The 27692-nt window shown below is 50.9% G+C and overlaps 1 protein-coding gene across 4 annotated transcripts; it reads left to right on the top strand.

The window, feature by feature from the left end:
- The first annotated feature begins 240 nt into the window (after positions 1-240).
- Positions 241-27162, top strand: LOC149307529 (aminopeptidase Ey-like). Of its 4 annotated transcripts, XM_089539396.1 has the most exons (24): positions 241-318; positions 3119-3319; positions 6973-7221; positions 8074-8983; positions 9265-9407; positions 10068-10207; positions 10387-10513; positions 10830-10984; positions 11445-11558; positions 12407-12550; positions 13078-13143; positions 13550-13615; positions 15696-15865; positions 16031-16107; positions 16449-16588; positions 17448-17503; positions 18536-18683; positions 22077-22168; positions 22761-22871; positions 23583-23750; positions 24402-24539; positions 24670-24751; positions 25105-25209; positions 26516-27162. In XM_089539396.1, the coding sequence occupies exons 4-24, from the start codon at positions 8298-8300 to the stop codon at positions 26663-26665; spliced, it is 3078 nt and encodes a 1025-aa protein (XP_089395522.1). In that variant the 5' UTR covers positions 241-318; positions 3119-3319; positions 6973-7221; positions 8074-8297; the 3' UTR covers positions 26666-27162. The 4 variants fall into 4 exon arrangements, with proteins under 4 accessions (XP_089395522.1, XP_089395526.1, XP_089395524.1 ...); XM_089539400.1 differs by lacking the exon at positions 25105-25209; XM_089539398.1 differs by lacking the exons at positions 241-318; positions 3119-3319; positions 6973-7221 and adding an exon at positions 4498-5304.
- Positions 27163-27692: the final 530 nt, after the last annotated feature.

Raw genomic sequence — 27692 nt, 5'->3', positions numbered from 1 at the left:
TCCTCCTTCCCACTGGGCTACTGTGTGGGTTGGAAGGAGGAAGTCCTGGCAGTAGTCACTGGCATGTTGACTGGCTTCTGACTACTCCCCTCTTCTCAGAAACCACCGGAGCACTCTGTGAAACAACCAGTCCAGTCCAAGGAGGTGATTGCCCAATTTGATGGCTCAGACTGGATACCCTGAAGCCAACATCTTTCCACAAAACCACTCTGTCTGCTTCAAGAGAGCCCAGCCCCTGCTGCCTCGGTCATCCAGCGTCGTGGGTCTGGCTGCCCGCTTGCCCAGAAAGGCTGCTGGTTCTGCCTGCCCATTTGCCAGGTAATGCTGGGGGGTGAGAAAGGCTTGTGTGGCTGACTGTCAGGATTGAGTCTGTGGGGAGGGGGGCTAGTTAGCAGCTGAGGAGCAGGATACAGCCTGAGGGGTTGTGTGTGGAGAGCCCTGGGTGGAAGAGATGCCCAGCAGTTCCTTGGACCCCCAGCCCATCTTCCACTCCCCGGGTCCAGGAGTCCTTTGCAGTCCACACCTGCCCTCTGAAGCAGCCCATGCACATTTCCTTCCTTCACTCAATAGGGATCACACCTTAAGTTGAAAGGATAAGGGACGCCTTGGTGGCTGCTCCAGAACTCTGAAACTTCCTTCCTATGAAGGTTGGGCCGGCTCCTTCCTTGTCATCCTTTGGTCGACAGGTGAAGACCTTTTCGTTCCAGCAGACTTTTAGAAATTGACTACTTTTGACAGCAAAAGGGATTTTCCTAGAGGGCTGTTATTATCTTTGATTTTAAATGATTTTAATTTTAAGGATAATTTAAAACTGTTTTCAACATAACTTTTTGCATGTTTTTACCAACATGTGTTTTTAATTTGCATTTCTTTTTATCTTGTAAGCTACCCTGGGTCCCAGTTTTCAAGAAAAGCGGGATACAAATGAAACAATAGGTAGAGCTTGCTTTAATGGGTGATTGGCAGGAAACATTACCTGGGCACAGAATCCTGGGAACACCTGGAGTTGGGGGGAGGAAGACCACATGCAAGGCAAGGAACGCACTTGGAAAAGCTACTTTTTTGGACTAAGATACCTTGAACCTCTGTAGTTTGCATGGCTAGTGGCCCCAAAAGAGATAATGTTTCTGAAGCCCTGGCCATCTGCTTGTTGGCGCCGCTAGCGTGGATGCCTGCCATGGCCGAATGAAACCTCTCTCCGGCTGAGGCCCTTCTCAGCTGGGACACCCAACCATCAGTGACCCTGAGCAAGGGCCCATAAAGCAATCCAGCAACAATAATCCATGCTGCCTGTCATGCTTCCTGGATGAGGACCTTGCCTTGGGGAAAGGCTTCGGGGAATGCCTGCTGACTCAGCCGGGTGGGGCTAGCTGTGCCCTCCAGCGCACCCAGCCAAAGATTGTGCCAGGGCTGTGGAAATGACTGGTTTTGCCCCAGAAACCAGGGGCATCTCACGCTAAGTAGGCTGAATGCATCAGCGACGTCTCACTCAACTGCCCTACCTATGGAGGTTCTGACTGTCTGGGAGATTTGGGGGCATACATGGATGGTTTCTCCCCATGTTCAGTTTTTTCCTCTCCTGTGCATTCCTAGACTCACTGCTTCCCATTCTAGCTGATGTGGGAACCAGCAGAGTGTTATCTCAATTTGCCAGCGACCGGCACCATATTTGTGCCCATTGGCTACAACCTGCTGGGAATCATGCCAGGGTCTGGCTGCCAATATCAGATGGACTGGCTCCAGTCCACAGACCACCAGTGGAGTAAGTCTGGCTTGGATGGCTACTATTTGCAAGGGGCAGGTGTTTCACACCAAGAAGAAGGAAAAAGCAATTAAGCTTTAAAAACATTAATTGTATCCCAGACATGTATAGACATACCAAATTTTTATACATATAAAATTTTAAAAGTGGTTCAGATAAAATTGCCAGCCCCGCCACAACTCCATGATAATTAAAAGATGCTGCAAAATCCAAGGAGCCATTCAGGGAGGTGCTGCTGCGGACTCTTGTCAGCTTTGCCCTACTTGGGGAGGAGGGAAAGGGATCCAGGAGCCCCCAGCTCCAACCCAGGCAGTGCTGGCAGCTTCTCTTTCGTCCCCAGCTTTTCCATCACTACAAAGGGTCAGAGGAAGGGGAGGCTAGTGGTTTTCCTGCTGAGACCTTTGCCCATTGTTGTGGTGGTGTGTTTCTTGCCTTTCTCCCATCACCATCTGGAAGGAGAATCTCTCTTATCTACTCACCATTGAAGGGGGCAGAAGACACCCAAGGCCAACTTCTTGCCCACCTGCCTTCTTCCTCCTTGTTATCTTGGAGTGCTGCTCTTCCTCCCAGAAGTCCTCCCAGTCCTGGCTGTTCCCCTTTCCTTCTAGAGGCTTCCCTCCCTCCACCTGCGGTGAGCATGGTGCTTCTTTCTCTCAGAAGGGCCCTTCTAGCAGACTGCCTAGGGCCGAGTCAGCCTTCTCCGGAAATCCAGGGCCTGGTTGGCCTCTCTCCGGACCACCCGCCCCTTTTCTCAGCTTAACTCCTGGCCTTCCAGAGGCAGAGGCCTTGCAAAGGAGCAGCCAGGGTGCACCCCTGGCCTCGCTGTCCTGGCAGATTAGATCCTTTTGGGGAAGGATGCAGCAGCGTCTTAGAATCACAGAACCTTAGAGTTGGAAGGGGCCTCATGGGCCATAGAGTACAATTTCCAGCCCCTTACCCCCCATCACTCAAGTGCAGGACCTCTAGCTAAAGCATCCTCAGAAGCAGGGAGCCATCCAGCTTCTTTTGGAAGATGTCCAGGAAAGGAGACTCTACCATCTTTCTAAGAAATTGGTTCTGTTGCTGCATCTTTCAAACGGTCAAGCATTTCCTTCTGATGTTTAGTCAAAATCTACCCTCCTGTCACTTCCAACCATTAGCTGTCCTATCTTCTGGGATAGCAGAGAACAAGACTGTCCCTCTTCTCTGGGACAGCCCTTGAGATATTGAAAGAGGGTCATCATGTCCTCCCCTCAGTTTTCTCTTCTCCATGCTGAACATGCCCAACTGCCTCAACTTTTCCTCATAAAGTTTTGTTCTCCATGCCTCCTATCATCCTTATCAGTCTTTTCTAAACCTGCTCTGACTTGTCTATAGCCTTCTTAAAGTGACTCACCCAGACTACAGGAGTCTAGATGAGGGCTGAACAGCTCAGAATATACTGGGGATAGTCCATCCCTCGACATTTGCCTGCTTTGCTGCATCATCACACAGCTGGGTCACATTTATCTTATGATCATCATTCATCCCAGGATCCTTTTCACACATACTGCTACTCAGCCAAGGATCCCTCATCCCGTAAGTATGCATTTGGCTTTTGTGGCCAATATGTAGAATTTTGCATTTGTCTCTGTTGAACTCTAGTCTTGAGTTCTCACCCAACTTGTAATGATCTGGTACCTACACATGGCAAGAGGAAATAGGGCTGGATGTCCCCAGCAAACTGTGGATCTCTCACCTCAGGCCCCCAGTGATCTCTCCCAAAGGATTTCTATAAATGCTCAAATGGCAGAGAGACTGGATGGCACCTTCTGGGATGCCACCCATGTGAGGGACTTCTCATTTCTGGAAATCATCCTGCATGTAGGGTTGGAATCACCGTTCAACCAGCTCCACGGCTGGATGGAATCGAAAGCCACCAAGAGGAGGCCAGGATGTCCTTGGTGATTTCATTTACATAAATAACATAAAACCAAGCAAATGAGGAAACTTGGTGGCTGAGTCTGTTAACTTAGAAACTGAAACTCAGCTAGAATTCTGACTCAGCTTGAGGTGGGAAATGGGACTGGGAGGGAGGACAGAATCATGCCATCAGAGTTTGGAAGAACTGATGAGTCAATGGGGCTGCCCCCCTCCCCCCCATTGCCTGTCGTTCACTTGTACAGAGGTTGGCAGGCAGGGAGGAATCTGGACAGAGACCCCCCCACCCCTCTAAGAGAGGTGGCACCTCCTCAGCCCTTGTGGTTATGTTCTGCCCATTTCATGATGTGGGCAGAAGCTTCAGCTGGGCATTGATCGGAAGTTTGTGGTACAATGAGCAACGTTCCTATGACTCCCAATTGTCAACATTTCCTTGCTAAAAATAGAAGATTTGAGGAAGGTCCAAGGGCATCTCAGTGGACTCGCATAGTGGCTCAGCTACCTCTGATGTCACTGCTGCTTCTGTAGCTCTTCTAGCCTTGCCAAGGGCTTTTTCATATTGTGTTCTCTGTCAGCACATCAGTCCTTTGATGCTGAGTGCCATTATCCCTGTTGATGAGATGGCGGCCCTTCCCAGGTGGTCATCTTTCCTCCCTGCCAGCAGAGACATGTAAAGAAGTGCTTCTGCTTCTCTGCAGTTGCTTGGGATGGGAGAATGGAGTAGAGCATCTCCCTTAGCTTCTGGCTCCACATCCCTGGTGCCCCCTTTCAACATGGAAGGGCCTGAGAAGCCTGGCATGAGCCAGAGGTGCTTCTGGGCATTTCTAGGGAAGGTGTGAAGTGGGCAAGGAGAGGCATTGGGTGCCTGTTCCTGCCCCAGTGGGTGAATTGGAAGGAGCGATGCCACCACCAAGAGGGCATTGCTCAGTGGCCATGTTAATAAAATAAAGTAAGATAGAGAGTGGCCGTGAAGATCAGCCGGGGATCTCGCTTTCGGCCTTCTTCCAGGGGCGCTTTCTGCTTCTTCCATGATGCTCATCCTCCCACAAATGTCTTCCAGATGTGATTATTCTCTGGCGTCTGGAGGGGAGGGGGACTCCTTCTGCGATCCTTCTGCATGTGCTGCGCGTGTGGCTGGAGTTGTGGGGCTATGTTTTAAGGCCCAGCAGGAGGCCCAAGCATGTATGCAGGGATGCGTGATGGAATAAGCACAGTGTGAGTGTCCTGGCCAGAGGTGGCATCCATGGCAGCACCAGCATCATCTTCCTGCCTGCTGACCACCTTGGCACATTCACTCTCCCTTGCTGTCAGGCCGTGTGCCATCCTCACAGGTCCGTCCGTCCCTTGCTGGGCCAGCAGACCAAGAGTTAAGCTAGCAAAGGATCAGTGTGGGCCTGGCGACAGACAGACTTCCTTTGGAGCTTTGGAAGGAGCCCGCTTTCCTTGTGACCGATCGGGAGGGAGGGAGGAAAAAAAGGAAGGAAGGAAGGAAAGAAAGAAAGAAAGAAAGAAAGAAAGAAAGAAAGAGGGAGGAGGAGGGAGAGCCCTAACGGAGGAGGAAAGAGTCCGAGGCGGAAGGGAGAGACCCGGCTTGGCTGGGAATAAACCAGCCCCCATCACAGCCTGGGAATGGGGCCGGAAAGGTGAGTAGCCACTCTGTCCCTGCCGCCCGCCTGTCCGCTCCAGCCTTCCAGGAAGAGGAGGTGGAGGGCCACTCTTCTTGTGGATGGGGCGGTGTGTCCTCCTCAGTTGGGTTTCAGGCCTCTTCCACTCAAGACAAAGGTTGGTCCCTAATCCAGGGCTTGTTATCTATGCCCTCCACCCATTGTGACCCTTAAATAAGCTTTGCTCCCACAATACATTTTAATCTAAGATACTTCTTAGATATCCCGATGGGGCATCTCAATACTTTATAGCGCAGCGATGCAACATAAGTGTTTGGGGGAATGCCCTTCCTTGAATAATGTGCGCCTGATGTTGGATTGCAACTCCTAGCATTCCTCATAATTGGCTGTGCCTGGCTAGAAGGGCTGATGGTTAGCTTTCCAGTAACATGTTGTGCTGCCAGGTCATACAGGAATAAGAAACTGAAGTTGCCCCCAAAACTAGACCCCTGGTTCCCCATGTGACAGGCCATGTCCAGCCTCGTGTCTCGTTCTTATGCCAGTCACTCTTAAGCAAGCACCTCTGCTAGCAGTTATATTCTTCCCGTGCCAAGATGTGTTTGTGTAGGAACTAGTGTAGGTGTTTTCTATCCCAAAAGAAGCTTTGAAGCTCCTCAGGACAGAATGCAGTTCTCATGACCTGCACGACTTTTGCTTGAGGGGAGCTGCCAGTAGCTTTGCTTTTTTGGTGCAAGTGGGATGCCCCTTCCCACCCCCCAGAAGTGTGAGCCCCTGCCAAAATAGCCATGATAAGGGGATGGTGATGGGTTATCAGGTGTGAAGCTTTAGCCTGAAATGGTTCTGGTGAATCTTGGGGGGAGGGATTTATCTTTTAAAGCATGAGATGAGAGCAGTTCCTTGAGCGTGGGGGAATAACGCTTTTTTTGGACTGCAGCTCCAAGAGCGCCTCAAGCAAGTATGCCCAGTGAGTAGTGCTGGCCAGCGGGCCTTGTGGCCTGAAAGTCCAGAAAAGCAGCTTCTCCTAGTACTGGTAGTTCCCATTACATAAAATGCCCCTTTGGACTAGCTCCAATGCATTTTCCAAGAGCATTGTTTAAAATTAACACGTCTGTAATTCAGTTACATCGAATGAGAACGGACACTTTGCTAGTCTCTGGCAATGATGTTCACACAAGAGAGAATGAAGAGGAAGGAGGATCTCAAAGGCAGTTGTGAAGGAGGCCAAAGTCACCTGTGGGCTTTTGCAGGGACCTTGGAGCGGACAGAGTCCTTTCTTCTGCCCAAACTGGAGGGCAGGTGAGAAACGGGGGGCTTTTCATGGAGCAACCTCAGTCAAACTGCAGAATGTCCTGGAGCAAGTCAGGCCTGAGGACACAAGAACTGGATGGGTGTTAGCCGGAAACCAGATGAGAGTTTTTTGTTTTCTCCAGCAAACGGAAGGACGTTTCGCTGCTCAGGAGGGTGGGGAGCAGCGGGAGCAGGTCAGTTTTCACAGAGGAGGGCTGGAGGGGCAGAGACAAATGTGAGAGGAGAGCAATAATTTGGGCATCACCCTTTCTGGGGAAAAATTTTTCCTAAGTAATGACATAAATAATTCCCAGTAAATGCATTTTAATTTTAAAGCATTTTGTGAAGTTTCCGAAAAGTAAGTGTTTCTAACTATTACAATTTCTGCATGCAATATAGGTGTGTAAACCAAATAAGAGTGACTAACTAAGAAGGATACACCTATTTTGCAAGCCACCCAGCTAGAAGAGTTTGAACTGTTATTTAGTCATGATTTCTCTGCAAACTTGTAGAGATATTGTCCCATTGATATTCCTTCAAATACATTACCTACAAAAGCCAAGAGGACGATATTTGCCATTCTCCGATGGCGCATGGGGTGCCTGTTTGGTGTCAGCATTTTCCTATGAAGCCGTGAGGGCACCAAAAGTGAGTTCTGCAGCATAGAAAGTGTACATGCATGGAAGGCTTCCCTGGACTTGTGCCATGCTTTAGTAAATTTGTGAAGTGTTCATGCTGGGGGGGGGGGTCTCCACAATTCTACCCTACCCTTTTCTTTGGATGCCTTAACTGCATTTCTAAAATGCTCAACTACCTCCAGCCCTGCCACAGTTTCCCACTGCTGATGCAGAAAGGACCCCATTGAGAAAAGCAGCACTGGAAGCAGACCTAGTGTAGAAAGTTGGTGTTGCCATCTGGTTATCTGTTTGGGAGTGTGTGTGCGCGTGTGTGTGTGTGTGAGAGAGAGAGAGAGAGAGGAAGGACTCCTGACACTAAAACCAAACCAAAGATCCCATCCCACTGTCTGATTCTGTGATCTCTGCCAGTTAGACCTGGGGAGAAAATTCCTTCCTTGAGCACCCTGACTCCAGTGGTCAGTTGTCCCCTGACCTGGGCAAGACAAAACTAGGCTCAGGGCAAGTCCAATCCCATCCCTCTAGCCACCCACTAGTCAGCTACTGCCTTGACCCTGCATGGCTGAGCTGGTCTGGGGTACAAGGAATCCCAGAATCCCAACATGGAGAAGGGAATGACAACCCTTCCTGACTCTGGAACTGACCCCTCTTTTACCCAGCGGTGGTCTTGGCTGAGAATAGAAACCCAAATCCGCTGCTGCCCTGTTCTTCTGGGCCCTTTCCTGTCACCCCAATCCCAGTCGCAGGCTTGAAATCTGGCACCCTTCTCCCAATACTTAATAGGATCTCCTCTGCTCTGAAGTGGAAGGAGAGGCAGGAGGGCTGCCCAGGCTTTGGAAACCACTAACTGCCTTTTTCCTTGCAGAGAGGAGGTCTGGACACCCAGTGCCCCATTTGCAATCATCCAACGGGGCAAGGGAAGGGGAGCAGCAGCAGCAGCGGCCTCCGCTCACCTCTCAGCTGTTTAATAATTGACTAGCCAAGCCAGGCTAATAAATCTCCAGAGCCAGCATATTAAAGGCCAGTGGTTTCTCAGACAGCCTTCTTACTGCAGAACCCCCTCCTCCCTGGCCGGCACCTGCTTCAGCCATGGCCAAAGGCTTTTTCATCAGCAAGACTCTGGGCCTGGTGGGCATCGTCCTGGGATTGGCCGCTGTGGCCACAATCATTGCCCTTTCAGTGGTCTACTCACAGGAGAAGCAGAAGAATGCTTCCGTCTCCAATGCAGCCACCACCGCTAGCCCCACGGCAGCTACTACCAGCCCCACAACAGCAGCTACTACCAGCCCCACAACTGCTGCTACCACCAGCATCCCTGGCACAGTGCCAGGCACAAACACTGCCACCACCATGGCTGAGCCAAAGAACCCCTGGAACCAGCTGCGGTTGCCCAAGACCCTGGCACCCAAGAACTACACAGTCAGCCTGCGGCCCTTCCTGACTCCAGATGACCGGGGCCTCTACGTCTTCCATGGGAACAGCACTGTCCAGTTTGTGTGCCTGGAGCCCACGGACCTAATCCTCATCCACAGTAAAAAGCTCAACTATACCAGCCAGGGGGAATTCCTCGTCTCCCTGAGCGGCGTGGACGGTGCCACGGCACCCCCCATCGCGCAGACGTGGATCCAGGAGGACACTGAGTACCTGGTTGTGCAGCTCAGGGATCCCCTCGAGCAGAACAAGTCTTACGAGCTGCACAGCATCTTTGTGGGGGAACTGGCAGATGACCTGGCCGGCTTCTACCGCAGCGAGTATCAGGAGGATGGCACTACCAAGTAGGTAGACAGGAGGGTGGCCATTGTGGACATGGGTGGGGAAGACCCTGGCTGGAGATATGGTCCAGGAACAAGGTAGAAGATAATGAAAAGAGTTTGGGAAGATTGTTGTGCCCATCTGAGGAGGAGGAGAAGGAGAAGCTGACAGGAGGGGATGAATTATCCTGCCCAGCTGTACCTCCTGAACCCCACCTGGCTCCCTCAGGCCCACTTGACTGGCCTTGGGCCACAGAAAAGAAACCAGCTTGTTTCTTGACTGGTCCCCCTCCTCTTTCCTCCAGGGTAGTGGCCACGACACAGATGCAAGCAGCTGATGCCCGGAAGGCCTTCCCCTGCTTTGACGAACCTGCCATGAAGGCCAACTTCTCTGTGGTCCTGATCCACTTGTCTGACCACGTGGCACTGTCCAATATGCCCGTCCAAAGTAAGAGAGTGATGGGAAAAGAAGGGTGTATGGGGAGAAAGAGGCACCCCTTTGGGGCGGGCAGTGCCCATGACAGAACCCCACTGGCTCCTCCTGACCTTTAACAGCTGCTAGAGCATAAGTGGGGAGTATTTGTCATGTTTAACATATTACTAGAATTTGTTCCAGCTTCTGCTTTCTGTGATTGGTGTTTTATCGACGAGGAAATGGGGATGAGAGAGGGACTTGCCAGCGATCACCCAATGAGGCTTGTGTGAATCCCTGAGACCTGGGTTCAAGTTGTTGCCCTGTTACCACTCTGGCTGTTTGGATGGCTGAGACTACAATCCTGTACTAAGCCTTCTGTGAGGATGCCCACTCCACTCAGTCCCTCCTGGAAGTGGAAGTAATTGGGTTATTGGGATCAAACTGGAACAGGTCTGATCATATTATTGGGGACACTTTTGCTGTACAGATATCCTCTGTGCTAGTGCTCTCTGAACATTGCGGCTTTTGAAGCCACCTCAACCTCAGAGGAAGACAAGGGCACATCCCCTCTGAATTATAAATCTGGGCAGGGAAACTGTGTCCCAGGGCCACCATTGTTTATGAGAAATGATATGAAGGCACCCACAAAGACCCCCTTCTTTGCCAGCCCATCCTCTCCTCCTCTTCTTCCAGCTACTGAGCAGATGACACTGGAGGACGGGAAGTCCTGGAACAGGACCACTTTCCAGCCCACCCTCAAAATGTCCACCTACCTGCTTGCTTTCATTGTCAGCCAATTTGACTATGTGGATGCCAACCAGAATGGGACACTGGTAAGGGGGAGGGGCCTCATCTCTTCCCTAGAAGCCTCAACATCTCCCCTGCCCTCCTGGGGACCCCCGCCCCTGGCCTGGTCTTTAAAGAAGGCGTCCTCCTCGAGGCCTTTCTTCTGGGCCTGGGGGACAAGGAACCCAGCCACCGGCCCGCCTGAGCCATCCCTGCCCTCTTCCAGATCCGGATCTGGGGCCGCCCTAAAGCCATCGTGGAAGGCCAAGGCGGCTATGCCCTCAATGTCACGGGACCCATCCTCAGCTTTTTTGAGAGACACTACAACACACCGTACCCCTTGAGCAAATCAGGTAGGTGAGACTGGGTGCGGAGGAGGGTCTGGCAGTGACCAGCATGGCCAATGGCCAGTGGGGGCTGGAGTCCAACACTGTCTGGAGGACCACAGATGGAGAGCCACTGGATCTCAGCACCCAGATCTTCCTCTCCCTCCCTCTGGGAGCACGTGTAGGCTGCTTACAAACTCAGAAAAAGGGGACGGGTGTTTAAGGTGGGCTTAGGGTGGCTTGAGAGAAGACCTTTTCCTCACAAGAGACTCCTGCAGGTTACAGGAGAAGTTCACTGTCGTGGTCCCAATCCCAACCTGCTCTCTTTTTCTTCTGCACACAGACCAGGTTGCCCTCCCAGATTTCAACGCTGGAGCCATGGAGAACTGGGGGCTGGTGACGTACCGCGAGAACTCTCTGCTCTTTGACCAAAACTTTTCCTCCATCGGCAACAAGGAGCGGGTGGTGACAGTCATCGCTCACGAACTCGCCCACCAGGTATACCATGGCTCCTAGAATCCCTCTTGAAATTTGGGCCCACATCAAAGGAGGTACTGCCCAACTGACCCTCTCCAGCCCCACAGGCTTTCCTGAGCAGCTTCTCCCCTGGCAGCTTGGTTGGCATTCGCCCAGATTGCTGCTCAAGTGCTCGGTTATAGTTCTGGGGGTGCTCTACACAGGAAATTCAGTTCAGGTTTCTGGAGGCAGAGTTGCACATGAAGTTGCTCCTTTTGCATGAGTGTGCCTGCGCCTTTCATACACACTATGCATCACACATGGCTCACTGTTGTCTGGGACCATCTGTCACTTTGGTTCAGTGTGCAATGCTGCCGTTCAACACGGGTTCCACAACACACTCCATGTGCAGAGACAAGCCGTGCAACCCACAAGTGGGCTGTTGGCTGCAGTATCCTCTTTGCTGTTGGCGGCTGACCAATCTTCCTTCTTCTCTTGGCAGTGGTTTGGGAACCTGGTGACTCTCCGCTGGTGGAATGATCTGTGGCTGAATGAGGGCTTTGCGTCCTACGTGGAATATCTTGGGGCCGATGCTGCCGAGCCTCAGTGGAATATTGTGAGTCCTCCTTGTATGGTGTGTGGCCAGAGGGGAGGATGGAGGGGGAACAATGGGGCAGGACTCTTGGCATGCTGTGGGCTGAGCTGTGACACAGAGCCAGAGAGAATCAGCAGCTGAGTGAGGAGGGCGAGGGGAATGTGGCTGATTGGTGGGGAATTTGGGGTAGTGGTAGTCTTCTATTTGAAAACCCCAGATGGCTTTAAGATGACAACCCCACCTACCCTCCAAGATCCCTGGAAATTAGCTGTCTAGCAGTGCCAGGGCTTCTAATCCCCTTAGGGATCATAGAATCATAGACTCATAGTTGGAAGAGACCACAAGGGCCATCCAGTCCAGCTGCCATGCAGAAACTCTAAATCATAGCATCCCCAACAGATGGCTACCCAGGCTCTGTTAAAAGACCTTCAGGAAAGTATAACTGTCACACTTCTATGAAAAACCCACATGTTGCATGGACAACTGCATTGGAGTGGGGAACTGGTCTGGTTCTCATGGGATACCTTCTGGCTGTGGAATGGTCATTCCCATTGTGTCACAGGGAGAGCTCTGAGGGCATGGTGGGCATGGTGGGCACACCTGCCCAAGGAGGGTGCAGTCCTGTCATTGGTGGATCAGTGGACCTGGGCCAGTGAGGGCTGAACATTATGACAACCTGTGTGATCATAATGCTTTCTGGGTGACCTCTGGCCGTTTACATCCTCCAGTGCAATATACCCTGTAGGGCTGCTGTTATAGGGCTCAGAATGGGCTGCCTGCTACCAGTGTCCCTCTATGTTCGTTGGAGGGTAAAGGGTGGGGGAATACAATTTGGAGAGTGTTTTGGATTCTGTGGAATTAATTTGCAGAAAGACCTGATGGTGACCAACGACATGTACCGCGTGATGGCCATTGATGCCCTGGCCTCTTCCCATCCACTCTCCTTCCGCGAAGAGGAGATCAACACCCCGGCTCAAATCAGTGAAGTCTTTGACGCTATTGCCTACAGCAAGGTGAGCATTTGCCAGGAGGGGTAGGGAAGGACCTGCTCTCCCTCCCCTCCCCCCGCAAACTGGAGCATGGTGGGAACATGATGGACTGATCCTGAACAATGCTGTACCTGCCTCTTGGCCGTGCAAAGATAAGATAAACACAGCAGCCCAATAAAATACAATAAAACAGCAATCTGGAAACAGGAACAGTGAAAACAATAGGGCATACTGTGATGTTAAAAGCCTGTCAAAATGCCTGGACAATTAAAATGTCATAGCTTGTTGCCTAAAAGAATTTTGCTTTGGTGCTGGGTGCATATTGCTGGAGAATTTTTGGGAGTGTTGGGCAGCCAGTTCCAGAGATCCGCAGCCAGAGTTATGGCTGGCATGGTGGCAAGGATGCAGAGATGGTGGTTGCATTCTGGCACAGCTCTGGCACTGCCAAGGCCTACCTTTTCTAGAGGATCCTTTGGGGATTGGGGGAATCCTGGACCTCCCCCTCTTACTCCCTGTCCCCTCACCCTTTTCTTTCTCCCTCATTTCTCCAGGGAGCATCTGTGCTGCGTATGCTGTCTGAATTCCTCACAGAGGAGCGCTTCAAGAGGGGGCTGCAGGTGAGGCCCTGGCCCAGGTGAGGGACAGTGAGGCAAAAGGAGGGCAAAGAGGGAGACCAGCGAGGTGCCCAGTTGGGCAGGCAAACCTTTTAGCTGGACAGAGAACCCAAGCTCTTTTGCCCACCCTAACTGTAAGATCCTTGTGGCAGAAACTGTTCTCTGGGAATGCTGTTTGGATAATGTGGTAGCACCGGAGAGTCTAACACTTGTTGACTACGGCTGCTTTGCCTCTCTGCTGGCCCTCCTGCAGCCCACTGGTCCAGGGCTTGTGCAGGCCCATGATTTGGCCCATGTGCTCACCAGAGGCAATGAGAGCCCAGGTCTGTCCAGAGCCTCATTCCCTCCCAGGAGCTCAGCTCAGCTGCCCCAGGAAAGCTGCCTCACCTCGGCTGTCCTCTCTCCACAGTCATATCTCCATGCCTATGCGTACGGAAACACTGTCTATGACAACCTCTGGGAACACCTGCAGAAGGTAGGAGCTGAAACCCATCTGGGACCATGCCCCTGCCAGCCACCAGCTACTAAAAGCAGGCCCCAACCCCAGCTTCTGGGGGCTAGGCCCCTTGTTTCTCTGCAAGGTGGCAAGAGCGGGGGAAGAGGGCTTGCGTGAGTCTTTCTGTGCCATTGTCGTATCACGGCTGAACTCTGCTGTCTGCTGGGAAGCTGTAGTGCTGCAGTTCCAGGAAGAATTCTAAGTCCCTCAATGAGCTATAAGTCCCAGGATCTCACAGGAGAGGGCCAGAACACTTTTGTCAATGTGTGGGCTCATCCTGCTTTCCTGGACATAACTGTCCACAGCTGTCACATCCCTTTTTTGTGCATTTGGTGTAATTGCAACTTGCAATTGTAATGGTCCAGCTGGGAAGGAAGCTCCCTTTTTGCCTGGTTCTGCAACTTTTCAATGCCTCTTCCTGGTATCGTGCTGCCAGCAGTAGGCTGTCCCCTATGTGCCACCTGTGCCAGTGCTGTTTGGTTCTTATCACCAGGAGGTCAACCGGGACAACCACCTCTCCCTCCTGTTCCCCACCAGCACCATTTCCTTCTGCTGCTCGAGAAGGGGCCGATCTGCCCTCTCTTCTCCCCTGGGGCGCGCCCAAGGCTCCAGCTCCTCTTATCTCCCTTCTCTTTCTTCCTGCCTGCATCTGATTGCCCTTCGCTCCTCCAAGGCCACCATTTGCCCTGTCACCAAGGTCTTCTGCTGTTCCTGCAAGCAACTCTTCCTCTTGTTTTGGCAGGCCATTGACCTCATGGGGTGGAGAAGATCTCTCTCTAACTGCCCCCCCCACAAGTGCTGGTGGTTTATGAGACCCCCCTCCCCCCTTTCCCTCCTTCCATAGGCAGCAGGTGCCAAGCGAGGGGATTGGCTGAATGTCCTTTATGCCGGAGCTGGTTCCTTGCAGAGGGTTTTGGAAATGAGAGCGAAGACTTGGCACTCAGCTGGCTTCTCATCCTGATCTCTCTGCCTCTCTTCCCTAAAAAGCCCACCTCTTTAGTGCAGCCTCCAATACCCCTCCCCACATTCTGAGTGCCCCTGGCCATCCGTGCCAGTCTCTTCTTCTGCTGCCTTTTGGTTGCAGATGAAACCAAGGTGGCCAGTTCCTTCTGGCTGGATAAATCCATGCCTGCTTGAATGTGTGTGTGCGTATGTAGGGTAGGTGGGTGGTTTTTCTTCTTTGACTTTAGGTAGCCCTCAAAGTGCAGGAAATGCTCTTCAAGCCCCAACTCCTCCAGGGGCTTCTCTGGATCTTTTCTTAGTTCCTCTGGCCCCCAGCCCCTTCCCTTTGCCCTCCATGTGTTTAGGTGACCCTGGGTCTCAAACAGGCAACTGCTCCATGGCTTGAGAAGCCACGTTTGGTGGGGAGGCGGTGGTTGTGTGAACAGGCTGAGTAGGAACTGGCATGGGCTACAGGTTGCCTTATGTGCCATCTCCAAGAGAGGAGGAGGAGGAGGAGGAGGAGGAGATGGTGGTGTTGGTGATTTCCCATGGCTCCCAACCTAAATTCCGCCGCTGCATTTGGGACAGCTAAGTGTAATCTTTTAATTCTGCTCCCTGACCTCTTGGATCGGCAGTCTTACTCCTGAAATAATGAGGGATTCCAAACATTTCCTCCCTGTCAGGCCAGGGATAAGAGGGTTGGTGCGTTTTTATTTGTATGTTGGGCCTTTTTTTAAAAACAAAACATTGTTGGTGCAAAATATGTGGTTTTCCATTCACAAAAAACAAGGTATATGTGCAAAACCCCAAGATGTTGCCCAGAAAGGAGGGTTTTGCGCAAACTACTTTCTTTTCTGCTCCCAGAGTATTGCACAGGGTTTATGCAAAAAAATCAAAGGGTTTTTGCATGCATTGCTTTTTTTTCCACCCAAAAGTTTTGAAATGTGAAAAATCTGACCACAGTCAACCATGTTCTTGGTGTGTCAGGACACCCTTTCCTGCCCAGACTGGAACCACTGGAAAGAGTCTCCTTGCCCTCTGGGGCTGCTACGCTTAGCCTCTCTTAGCCTCCAGTTAATCCTCCATTGTCTTCCTCCTCCTCCTCCCTCTGTGGCAGGTGGTAGATGAGGATGCATTTGTTCTCCCTGGCACTGTCAAGACCATCATGGACCGCTGGACCTTGCAGATGGGCTTCCCGGTGCTGACCTTGAACACCTTGACTGGGGAGCTCACCCAACAGCACTTCCTGCTGGCCGACACTCCTGTCCAGCGGCCCTCCGATTTCAAGTAAGCAGGAAGGGGGCTGCTGTGGACTGTCTCATGAGCTTGCAATTCCCTGGATGGGCAACCCTGTCCTTCCTGGCAGGGATGCTTTTCCCCTTTTTGGAGGAGGGTGGCAGCTTTTCCTTGGCATAGCCCCCGTTCTCCTCCTGATGCCCTGTTGTTCTTTAGCTACACCTGGATCGTTCCTGTCTCCTGGCTGAACTCTGATGGTGCAGGCGGCATGTACTGGCTCACGGAAACAACAGGTACATGGGCCTCTCTCCCTAACCCACAAAAGCCAAGGGATTCCTACTACAAGGACAATGGTTGTGATGGCCCAGGCCAAGAGGACAGCCTTACTTCTGTGGAGTGCCAGGAAGGGATGAGCCCATCATCCCCTCATCATTCCCTCGCCATCCAGTTGGAGTCTGGTCCTCCCTGGTGGTGTCCTTCCCTGGGCAGCTCAGGTTCCTCTGGCCAGAAACCCTCCGGGTGATCCAAGAGCCATTTGGGAGAGAAAAGAGTCTAACGTGGGCTGTAGCCCTCACTAGTGCACCAAGGGCCCCTCTTTATTTCTCTCTCTCTGTGTCTTACTCGCTTTCTGCAGCAAATGTAGCCGACTTTGCTACAACTGCTGACCCAGGCAAGTGGCTGCTGCTCAACCTCAATGTCACCAGCTATTTCCGGGTGAACTATGACCAGGAAAACTGGAACCGGCTGATGGAGCGGCTGAGTCTCAGCCACCAGGTAGACTGGAGATGGGGGTGGGTGGGACTGTCTGGTTGTTGCCATTGGACTGCCACTCCCAGTGCTCCTTTCCCTTGGCTGTATACAATCTTGGGAGTCATAGTCCAACAATACCAAGAAGTTGAAGGCTTTCATGGCCGGCATCCATAGTTTTTTGTCGGTTTTTCGGGCTATGTGGCCATGTTCTAGAAGAATTTATTCCTGACGTTTTGCCAGCATCTGTGGCTGGCATCTTCAGAGAATCGTTGCTTGGAAAGCAGTGTGTGTATGTGTGTGTGTGTGTGTGTGTACACCCAACTCCTTTCCAGGAAAGCATTCTCTGAAGATGCCAGCCACAGATGCTGGCGAAACATTAGGAATAAATGTAAATCTTCTAGAACATGGCCACATAGCCTGAAAAACCCACAAAAAACTATATACAGTGTGCCCTTGGCTTACACGGGGGATCCGTTCCAGACCCTCCCCTGTGTAAGCTGAATAGCGTGTAAGCTCAAGTCCCATTCGATTGAATGGGGCTTGTGCTTGTGGTGTGGGAGAGTGCACGCGCCATGGGCATATGCACCATTCATCCTCCTGTCGTGTGGCTTCTGTGTAAGCTGGAAGCCGCGTATGGGGCGCCTGCCTATAGCGTGGGCGCACTGTAATGCCAAGAAGGCCACACAATTCCAGGCCCTGATCCTCAGCTGGGCTGAGGAGACAATAAGAAGCTAGTCAGCTGCAATGGCAAGGATTGGTGGCTGGGCTGGTGCTGGGTTTGCTGCCATACAGGTGAAGAATTAGAAGTGACCCCAAGGGCCACTAATCCAGCCTCCCAGCTTCCAGGACCCCCTGACCCACAGCTTCTGCTCTTCCTCCCCAGGACATCCCTGTTATCAACCGGGCTCAGCTGATCGACGATGCCTTCAACCTTGCCAGGTAAAAAGCTTGACTTCCTCCTGGCTCTCCCCATCTTCTGGGGTGTGTGTGTGTGTGTGGATCACAGCCAGGATACATAGACCCTCACATGCATGTGCATTCCGCTCCCCCTCCCGTGGCGCTCTCCCAAAAGCCCACCGTATTCTTTCTTCTCTTTGGGGTTATGCCAACCCAACCAGTGTCCAAGCGCTCCCTGGTGGGGGACAGAGATGCTGCAGGCTGCTCAGACAAAGTCAAAAGAGGAAAAGGGGTCCAGAGAAGGGATCTGGCCGCAGTGACAGCACTTGCAAGTCTCCTTGATTCATTTTAGCAGGAGCCCTTGTGGACCCCAGTCTTCCCCTTAAGATGCACAGAAGCAGCTCTGGGAAAGCCCTCTGGCAACCCACCCTACATCAGCTTTGATGCTTAAATTGCTGCTAGTTTGATACTTCTTGTTTGCCTTCAAGTTGCTTCCGACTTATGGTGACCCTAAGGCAAACTTATTAAGAGGTGGTTTTTCTTGGCAAGATTTGTTCAGAGGGGATTTGCCTTTGCCTTCCTCTGAGGCTAAGAGAGTGTGACTTGTGCAAGGTCACTCAGTAGGTTTCTATGGTCGAGCAGAGATTAGAAATCTAGCCCATCTCTCAAACCACTACAGTATGTACCTGGGATTAATGCTCTCTCACACACACACAAACACATATCCTTGTGTGAAATGCACATAGTGCAGTTTTCCTGAGGACTCATTGAGACTGACGTGGTTCTTGTGAAATAGATTAACAGGGAGTGGAAAGAAACACACTTAAATTCCCATTCAGCCCCTTCCCCGCAAAATAACCCTGATTTTCAAGGACCGGGTGGTAATTCTATCTGAGGTCCAAGGCATGCTGCACATGCTCAGGTGTGCTCTCTCTTCTGCATGGTAGCTCCTCTGATTTTTGTTTATGTGGAAACATAAAGACTCTCTCCTGAACCATGGTGGGGGTGGGTAGGGTGGCCTTCCACATTTGGTTACTGAGCTCTGCCCCCCCCCCCCCCATGTTAACTTTCCAGAGCGAAGCACACTAGCACCATCTTGGCCCTCAATACGACGCGCTACCTGGCCAAAGAGACGGACTACTTGCCCTGGGATGCTGCCCTCAGCAATTTGGGCTACTTCAGGCTCATGTTTGACCGTTCAGAGGTCTATGGGCCCCTGAAGGTGAGCATTCCCTGTTCAGGGAGGCAGGCATGATGGCGGGGGGGGGGGGGGCTGCATTATCCAAGGCTGGATTAACAGTGGAGTAATGGGAGCAAATGTTCCAAGGCCCCAGTTTGCTGCTGCTGCATACAAATGCAATGCACAGCAGCCTGTTCTACTGGAAAGCTTTCTCTCTGCCTCCTTCCTTAAGGGCTGGTAGCATTTCCCACCCTTTTTGGCTTCATTTTCCAGCTGCAGAGCAAGAGAAGATACAGGGGGGCTTCAGCGTCACTGCTTCTGCAATTTTGGTCTCTGTTTTGCTTGCTGGGTGGGTGGGGGTCTATGGGTGGTAGAGTGATGCCCTGAGCTGCCCACTGTCCAAACCTGGGTGAGTTCTCTGGCCAAGGGGACAGTCTGCCTGCCCTGGGATTCCTTTACTTGTATTCCTTTTTGTCCCATAAGTCACCTGGAGTGCCCACTTATTATTATTGTTATTATTGCAAATATGATATAATAGGCATCACTGAAACCTGGTGGGATGAGTCTCATGATTGGAATGTGGAAATAGAGGGCTATAACCTTTTTAAGAGAAATAGGCCAAACAAGAAAGGAGGAGGAATAGCACTATATGTCAGAGATATTTACACCAGTGAAGAGATCCTGGACATCAATCATGGAAGCCAGGTGGAGAGCATCTGGATAAGAATCAAAGGGGAGGGAAACAACAAGGATGTTACAGTGGGAGTCTACTACAGACCCCCAAGTCAGACTGAGGAATTGGATGATGCCTTTCTAGAACAGATGACCACACACTCAGAAAGGAGAGATGTAGTAGTGATGGGCGACTTCAACTACCCTGATATTTGCTGGAAGTCAAACTCAGCAAAATCCTCAAGGTCTAGCAAATTCCTCACTTGCCTGGAAGACAATTTCATGGTCCAAAAGGTGGAAGAGGCAACAAGGGGGTCAGCTATTTTAGATCTGATCCTAACCAACAAGGATGACTTGGTTAATGGGGTGCAAGTGGTGGGATCATTAGGTGGAAGTGACCATGTTCTCCTGGAGTTTGTAATACAGTGGAAAGGAGAAGCCAGGCAGAGTCAGACACGCATCCTAGACTTTAGGAGAGCGGATTTCAGTAAACTTAGAGAAGTATTGAGGGCGATTCCATGGTCAGAAATACTAAAAGATAAAGGAGTTCAGGATGGATGGGAGTTTCTCAAAAAAGAGATACTGAAGGCACAATTTCAAACAGTTCCAGTGAGAAAGAAAAACGGGAGGTGTCTCAAGAAACCAGGATGGATGACTAAGGAACTTTCAACTGAGCTAAGTTTGAAACGGAACATGTATAAGAAATGGAAAAAGGGGGAAATCACAAAAAAGGAATTCAAAGAAATAGCAGGCATGTGTAGGGGTAAAGTCAGAAAAGCTAAAGCGCAGAATGAACTCAGGCTTGCTAGAGAGGTTAAGAACAATAAAAAGGGCTTTTTTGGATATGTCCGCAGCAAAAGGAAGAAGAAGGAAACGGTAGGGTCGCTGCGTGGAGAAGATGGCAAAATGCTAACAGAAGACAGAGAAAAGGCAGAATTACTCAACACCTTCTTTGCCTCAGTCTTCTCAGAAAAGGCAAAGGGTGCTCAACCTGAGGATAATGGAGCAGAGGACAGAATAGGGGAATTTCAGCACAGAATAAGTAAAGAGATAGCAGAGGAACACCTTGTTAATCTAAATGAATTTAAGTCTCCGGGACCAGATGAACTCCATCCAAGGGTATTAAAAGAACTGGCAAATGTAATATCGGAGCCATTGGCAATCATATTTGAAAATTCCTGGAGAACAGGAGAGATCCCAGCTGACTGGAGGAGGGCAAACGTTGTCCCCATCTTCAAAAAGGGGAAAAAAGAGGATCCCAACAATTATCGTCCAGTTAGTCTGACATCAGTTCTAGGAAAGATTCTGGAGCAGATCATTAAACAGAGAGTCTGTGAACATCTAGAAGGCAATGCCATAATCACAAAAAGTCAACATGGGTTTCAGAGAAACAAGTCATGCCAGACAAATCTAATCTCTTTCTTTGATAAAATTACCAGCTTGGTAGATGAAGGGAATGCTGTGGATATAGTATATCTTGATTTCAGTAAGGCCTTTGACAAGGTTTCCCATGACATTCTTGCAAACAAGCTTGTAAAATGTGGGCTAGACAAAGGAACTGTTAAATGGATCTGTAATTGGTTGACCGGCCGAACCCAAAGGGTGCTCAACAATGGCTCCTTTTCATCCTGGAGAGAAGTGACCAGTGGGGTGTCCAGTGGGGCTCTGTCCTGGGCCCAGTGTTATTCAACATCTTTATCAATGACCTGGATGACAGAATTGGGAGCATACTTATCAAATTTGCAGATGACACCAAATTAGGAGGAATAGCTAATACCCCAGAGGACAGGATCAAGATTCAAAATGACCTGAATAGACTAGAAAGCTGGGCCAAAGCTAACAAAATGAAATTCAACACAGAGAAATGTAAGGTATTGCACTTAGGGCGGAAAAATAAAATGCACAGATATAGGATGGGTGACACCTGGCTGAATGAAACTACGTGTGAAAGGGATCTAGGAGTCCAAGTAGACCACAAGTTGAACATGAGTGAACAGTGTGATGCGGCAGCTAAAAAGGCCAATACTATTTTAGGCTGCATCAATAGAAGTGTAGTGTCTAGATCAAGAGAAGTAATAGTGCCACTGTATTCTGCTTTAGTCAGGCCCCACCTAGAATATTGTGTCCAGTTCTGGGCGCCACAATTCAGAAAGGACATTGAGAAACTGGAGCCATGTGTCCAAAGGAGGGGGACTAAAATGGTGAAAGGTCTGGAAACCATGCCCTATGAGGAACGACTCAGGGAGCTGGGGATGTTTAGCCTGGAGAAAAGAAGGTTAAGAGGTGATATGATAGCCCTGTTTAAATATTTGAAAGGATGTCATATTGAAGAGGGAGCAAGCTTGTTCTCTGCTGCTCCAGAGAACAGGACCCGGAACAATGGATGCAAGCTACAGGAAAAGAGATTCCACCTGAACATTAGGAGGAACTTCCTGACAGTAAGGGCTGTTCGACAGTGGAATGCACTCCCTCGGAGGGTGATAGAGTCTCCTTCCTTGGAGGTCTTTAAACAGAGGCTGGATGGCCATCTGTCAGGGATGCTTTGAATTGGATTTCCTGCATGGCAGGGGGTTGGACTGGATGGCCCTAGTGGTCTCTTCCAACTCTATGATTCTATGATTCTATGATTCTATTGTTTATTTCTATAGCGCTGTAAATGTACACTGTAAATGTACAGATGTACCACTTAGGGGTACATGAGACCAAGCACTGCTATGCCACAGCATGAGTTGAGTCCAGCCATGCTTTCTTTTCCCCTGACAGAAATATGTCCAGAAACAGATCACCCCTCTGTTCAGTTACTTCAAAAACGTCACCTCTAACTGGACCACCATCCCCGATGGCCTCATGGACCAGTAAGTCTTGTGGGAGACTGGACACAGGTGGGGTCAGGACCTGGCTGGGATGGGTCATAGGGCCCTTTGCTCTGAGCCTTTTCCAGAAGAGGGGTTGGGGGTCAGGGGTCGGGGATCAGGAGAAAGTGCAACCCACTTGCACTCCCTCCTGGCTCTCCTTCTTTTCTAGTGGGCAGAAGGGACAGCAAGGGCTCTTTATTTCCTCTATTGATTTTTATCTTTTGTCTTTTTAATGCACATGTTTCCAAAAGGATTTGATTCTGTGGATAATTGTATTAGTAGTAGTAGTAGTAGTAGTAGGTATAGCATTTATTGTTGTTGATAGATACCCTCAAATCAGCTCTGACTGATGGAAAGACCTATTGGCTTTCTTGGCCAGATACCGTTAAAATAAGCTTTTAGTTCTGTCTTTGCAAGTACCTGTATCTGTACTGTTTTAACTTCTGTAAAGCTTTCTCGAGTCCCAGTTTTTGGGGGCAAGTGAGACAGCACAGAGTGAATAACAAAGAATATCTTGGGTTGTAGTGGACTTGCAGGGAGAAGGGATTTCTAAATGGCCTTCTGGCCTGTTCCGGTTTTCCTTCCTGCTCAGGTACAATGAGATCCTGGCCATCAGCACGGCCTGTTCCTACGGGGTCCCAGAGTGCCAGGCCCTGGCCACAGACCTGTTCAGCACCTGGAAGGCAAACCCTGCTGTGAACCCGTAAGTGCTTGCCTTGGTTAGTCTCTCCTCTTTAAGGGCCCTTGAAGGTGCCAAGGAGAGACGGAGAGAGGCTGCAGCCACTAACCCTTCTGCTCTAGAAAGGCAGCTTCCTTCTTCTGGTTGGTTTTACTTTTGTTTCAGGAGGGGGGGGGGGAGATGTTTTGATTGTCCATTTGTAGCCCCTGGAGTGCCCAGGACACCCTGGAGTTGCCCACCCAGAGTTAGAGGATTCAGGTTCAGCATGTCCTGAAAGTAACATGGAGTCCTGTGGTGCCTTCAAGGCTGCACCGTGTACATTGCAGATTCCCAAGTGGAAAAGCACAGGTTTGCCCTTCTGACTAGTTGCACAGGTGAGTGTGCCGAGCTAGTCAGGTCTTTGTAGCACTATTCAGTACTGTAAAGTGTTTCCTCCAGAGATCAAGCTAGCTCACTTAAGTCTCCTCTGAATATACCTTGTGGATGCTCAGGAGCCAGGTAAATGGATGTGTGTGTGTGGGGGGGAAACAACTGGTGCAGAATAGGCCAGAACAAGGTGGTGCCTGGAGGGAACAGGTATTGCCATTCAGGACGCGGGAGACATTGGTGAGGCACCGTCCCTGGTCTTTTGGCCAGTTCTCAGATGTTGTCTTCTTCCTCTGGACCTCTACACGCTCCCTTTTGCTGCTGTCCAAGGCCATCCATCATCTCCTAAAGGCTACTTCTTGCTTTCAGGATCCCACCCAACCTTCGTTCCAGCATCTACTGCAGTGCCATCCGAACGGGGGGCGAAGAGGCCTGGGACTTTGCCTGGCAAATGTTCCGGAACGCCACGGTGGTCTCTGAGGCAGACAAGCTCCGTTCTGCATTGGCCTGCAGCCCAGAGCCCTGGATCCTTCAGAGGTGAGTGGCCCACTAGCCACAATCTGGCTCCTCCTCCTTCTTTTGAGCACAGAGGACTCAACTGGGTTGATGGGGCAGGATGGGGGATCATGCATGCCTATGGTGAGGTTTTGGCATTTCTTGCCTTTTCATTGCACCGGAAGAGCCTGCTGCCTGCTACCCACAGCTAGAGCATCCCTGAAAGAGGTGGCCACCCAACCTCAGTTTAACAGGCTCCAGCAGAAGAGAGGCCACCCTCCCTTGTGCAAATCTCTGCCTCTCCATCCTGTTCTGGGGGGTTCAACTTCCTCTCCTGAATTACTGACTGGAAGAGCTTTAACATCTAAATTATACTGGCTTTTTTGGCTACACCCCATTTGCTTTGCCCACCACAAGAATGCAGCCCCTTGAAAACATTTAGGAAATGAAATTCAGCTCAGGCTCCCCCAACTTCTGTGCTAGGGATGAGTAGGTGCCAACCCTACCAACTAGCTCAGTGCTGTGATTCCCAGACAGGTGAACTCTGCTCCAAGGAGGAAAATGTGGGGCTTGAGAGGACCAAGACCTGGGTGGAAAGGAGGAGGAATGAGGGCATGGCATGGGGGTGCAGCTCGCATGGGGTGGGCAGGCAGAGGATGCCAGTTCACAGATGTACTGCCACACTGCTAACAGATACCTTCAGTACTCGCTGAGTGACATGATCCGCCGGCAAGACGCCACCTCCACCATCAACAGCATCGCTGGCAATGTGGTTGGGCAGAGCCTGGTGTGGGACTTTGTCCGTGCCAACTGGAAGACCCTCTTCAACCAGTGAGTGTGGCAGGGGAGCATGTGGAGCAGGGGTGGGGTAGTGGGATCCAGGGGAGCCTGTGTGCCTGTCTGTCCAGACTGACTCTCTGCTTCAACCCCACCTCCTGCTCACCCCCGCCCTTGGCATCAGGTATGGCGGAGGCTCTTTCTCCTTTGCCGGCCTCATCCAGACTGTGACGCAGAGGTTTGCATCTGAATTTGAACTCCAGCAGGTAAGGACTGGGCTGGAGGCAGGGGGAGATGGCTTGGAGGGGACATCACTCATAAATGGGGAGGATTTCATTTGGTTTATGTCCCTCCCTTCTTCCAAGATTGTCCACAGCATAGATTTACACAGAGTGCAGTTGCAAAACCATTGATTGTAATAACAAAGCTTAAAAGGAATAAACAAACAATCATTAAATTTTAAATGAAGTAAGATTAGGGAGAAGAAGCCTGGGCCCTGTAAGAAGAAGGGCTTTTCTATCAAGGCATGCCCCTGCGAAAGTGAGGGCCACAGTTGCCCCCCGTTGTGTGCCCACGTTTAGGTTTCTTCTCACTGCTGCTTTTCTTACCTTCCTCTGAGCAATTCCATGCCATCCTTTTCTGCCTCCTCCTGCTGGACCTTCCTCTCAACAGCCAACCCTTCTCAACATCCCTTCTCCTGAACCAAACCAGTCTGGAGAGAGAGGTGCTTCTTCATTTTAGCTTTGGGAGTCTCTGTGCAGTTTTTGCTGCTTGCATCTTGTTCTCCACTTTATTCCCTGCTGTTGTTGCTTCTTCCCCTCTTTTCTTTCCCCTTCCAGACTTGGGATCCTCTCCTTTGACTCTTCCTTCGTGAAGACCTGGATGGAGGTCGTCTTGGTCTTCTTGGCTTTCCTCCTCCTCTTCTCTCGCCTTTTCACATTTTCTCTGGGCCCATCCTGCTTTCTTAGGGAGTTTCCATCCCTTGTGTTTATAGTTTCCCCTGGGACAGAAGGGCTCCTTTTCCTCAGATGTCTTGCGCTTGGACACAGTCCATGCCACAGCCAACCTGGCATAGCTGATGTTTGGCCAGAGGGGTGGAGGACAGGATGGTGGTGGACCGCTTATGGGGAAAGGGCTTTTAACGCAGCACTGTATTGCCTGTATTTATCACTCTTTAATGGACATGCTTTTAGATGGGCTTTGACCCTATTGATAGCTGGATTATATTTTAACTTCTTCCATGTAGTTAGGGAGGTGAGGTTTTATCTGCATCTGTTTTAATTTTTGTAAGCTGGGACTGTGAGAAAGCTGGTATATAATTACTAAAAGATAATATTATGACGTTGATGTTGGTGTGGATGGTGAGGAGGAGGAGGAAGGGGGGGAAGTGTCATGTTCCAAGTATTGTCAGTTACAGAAATGACGCTCCTTTGAATGTGCTGCATTATCTGACAATGCCGCTCTGATTCTGAGATTATAGACTCCAAATCACTGATTGTCCAGAATTCCAGTCAGGAATGCCTGGTAAATGCTGAAACTGAGATAATAAGGTACTGCTATAGAAAGGATGCAACAGCATAGTTACTGACCCTACTTGGAATTGCCCATATTTCACTAATTCTGAGATTTTTTGACTGAATCCAAATAATTGGGGACTCCAAATTTTAATCATTTAAGTCTGAAAGAAAGAGAAGGTGCAGTAGCAGTTTTCATATTGGCTTTAGGACTCTGGGAGACCAGAGCTGAACTCCTTGCTTGACCATAGAGCCCTATTGCATGACTCTGGGCAAAGTCACTCTCTCTCAGCCTCAGAGGAAGGCCATGCCAGGCCTCCTCTGAAGCCGTCTGGCTGAGGAAACCCTTATTAGAGAGGGTCGCCATCAGTCGGCGCTGATCTGAAGGAAACAACAAGAAGTTTGTAGAATGTAAATCCTCCTCCTCTTCCTCATTGTCCTAATAATGATGGTGGGCATGGGTTGTGCTGCCATGCCAACAGGCTCTCCTCTTTTCCCTTCCCTTTTCGGTGGCAGCTGGAGCAGTTCAAGGCGGACAATGCGGATGTGGGCTTTGGCTCGGGAACACGGGCGCTGGAGCAGGCCCTGGAGAAGACCAAGGCCAACATCCAGTGGGTGGCGGAGAACAAGGGGCCGGTGAAGTTGTGGTTTGAGGCGGAGGGCTAGTAGGGAGGGGGCAATCCCTGCAGACCCCTCTCTTTCTTTCTGCCCCTCTGTGAGTGGGGGGCACTCTGTAGCTGGAGGGGTGTCTTGAGACATGCTTTGCAGGGCCCAGCTCACGGAAGGCGCCTCCTTTGCAGCAGTCACCACCTCTGCACCCCAAAGGCTTTGCATTGGCCTCAGGCACCCTCCTCTCTCTTGCTCCCTGCTTCCTGCCTTGCACCTGCCCTCTTCCCTCCCAGGGAGGCTGGCAGCCTCTGTCACCTGCCTCAGTGATGATGCTTGGTTGTGGGGCACAGCTGCTTCCTCACCTGCGCCGGCCCCCTCTCTGCTTCCAGGATGCCATGCGCTGTGGAGGGCCTTTTCTCTGCCCGTTTCAGTGATTGTCTCAGGGGTCCAGGGAAGGGGGATGGATGGACTCTCCCCACCATTGTGATATTTCCCACCCCACCCCACCCCAAACCATCCAGAAACTGCCATGTAATTTTGCCCAACTTTTTAAATTAAAGTCTCTCTTGAGTTTTATTTGTTTGGATGCAAAAGTATGGTGGGGAGGGAAGGAGGAGGAGGAAAGAGGGTAGTGTGTGTGCGTGTGCGTGCATTGTTCCCTGCCTTGAACCTACTTGGGGCTGCCCTGCCCTGCCAGCTGCCTTGCCACTTTTGGTACCATCTCCCTGATCTTCCACAGGGCAGCACAAGTGGTTGCCTCAAAGGCAGCATTTCAACCAGAGGCAGGTATCATCCTGTGCCAGGATTGGGAGCAGCAGGTATGCCTGCATGTGGGACTTAACCAGGAAAACGGAGAGGCAGCCTTGGCATGGGTCAAGGGGACACTTTTGTCATTGGGCAGGTGAGGGCTGTGAGGAGTGGGCAGAGTGGGGCTGGGGACCTTCTTGCTGCAGCTGGTGGGAAGGAACTGTTTTCAGAGCTGGAGGCAGCAGCTGTCTCGGTCCAGGCCAAGGCAGTGATGGAGGCAGGAGAATGGATGACAGGGCGCTTGCTGGAGATGGGGCACCTTGGCAGCTTTGTGGGA

Source organism: Sceloporus occidentalis, unplaced genomic scaffold (genome assembly GCF_023333645.1).
Source record: "Sceloporus occidentalis isolate IW3139 unplaced genomic scaffold, rSceOcc1.0.p SCAF_9, whole genome shotgun sequence".
NCBI lineage: Eukaryota > Metazoa > Chordata > Lepidosauria > Squamata > Phrynosomatidae > Sceloporus > Sceloporus occidentalis.
Note: the sequence above shows the minus strand (reverse complement) of the source record. Positions and strands in the feature narration are given on the sequence as shown.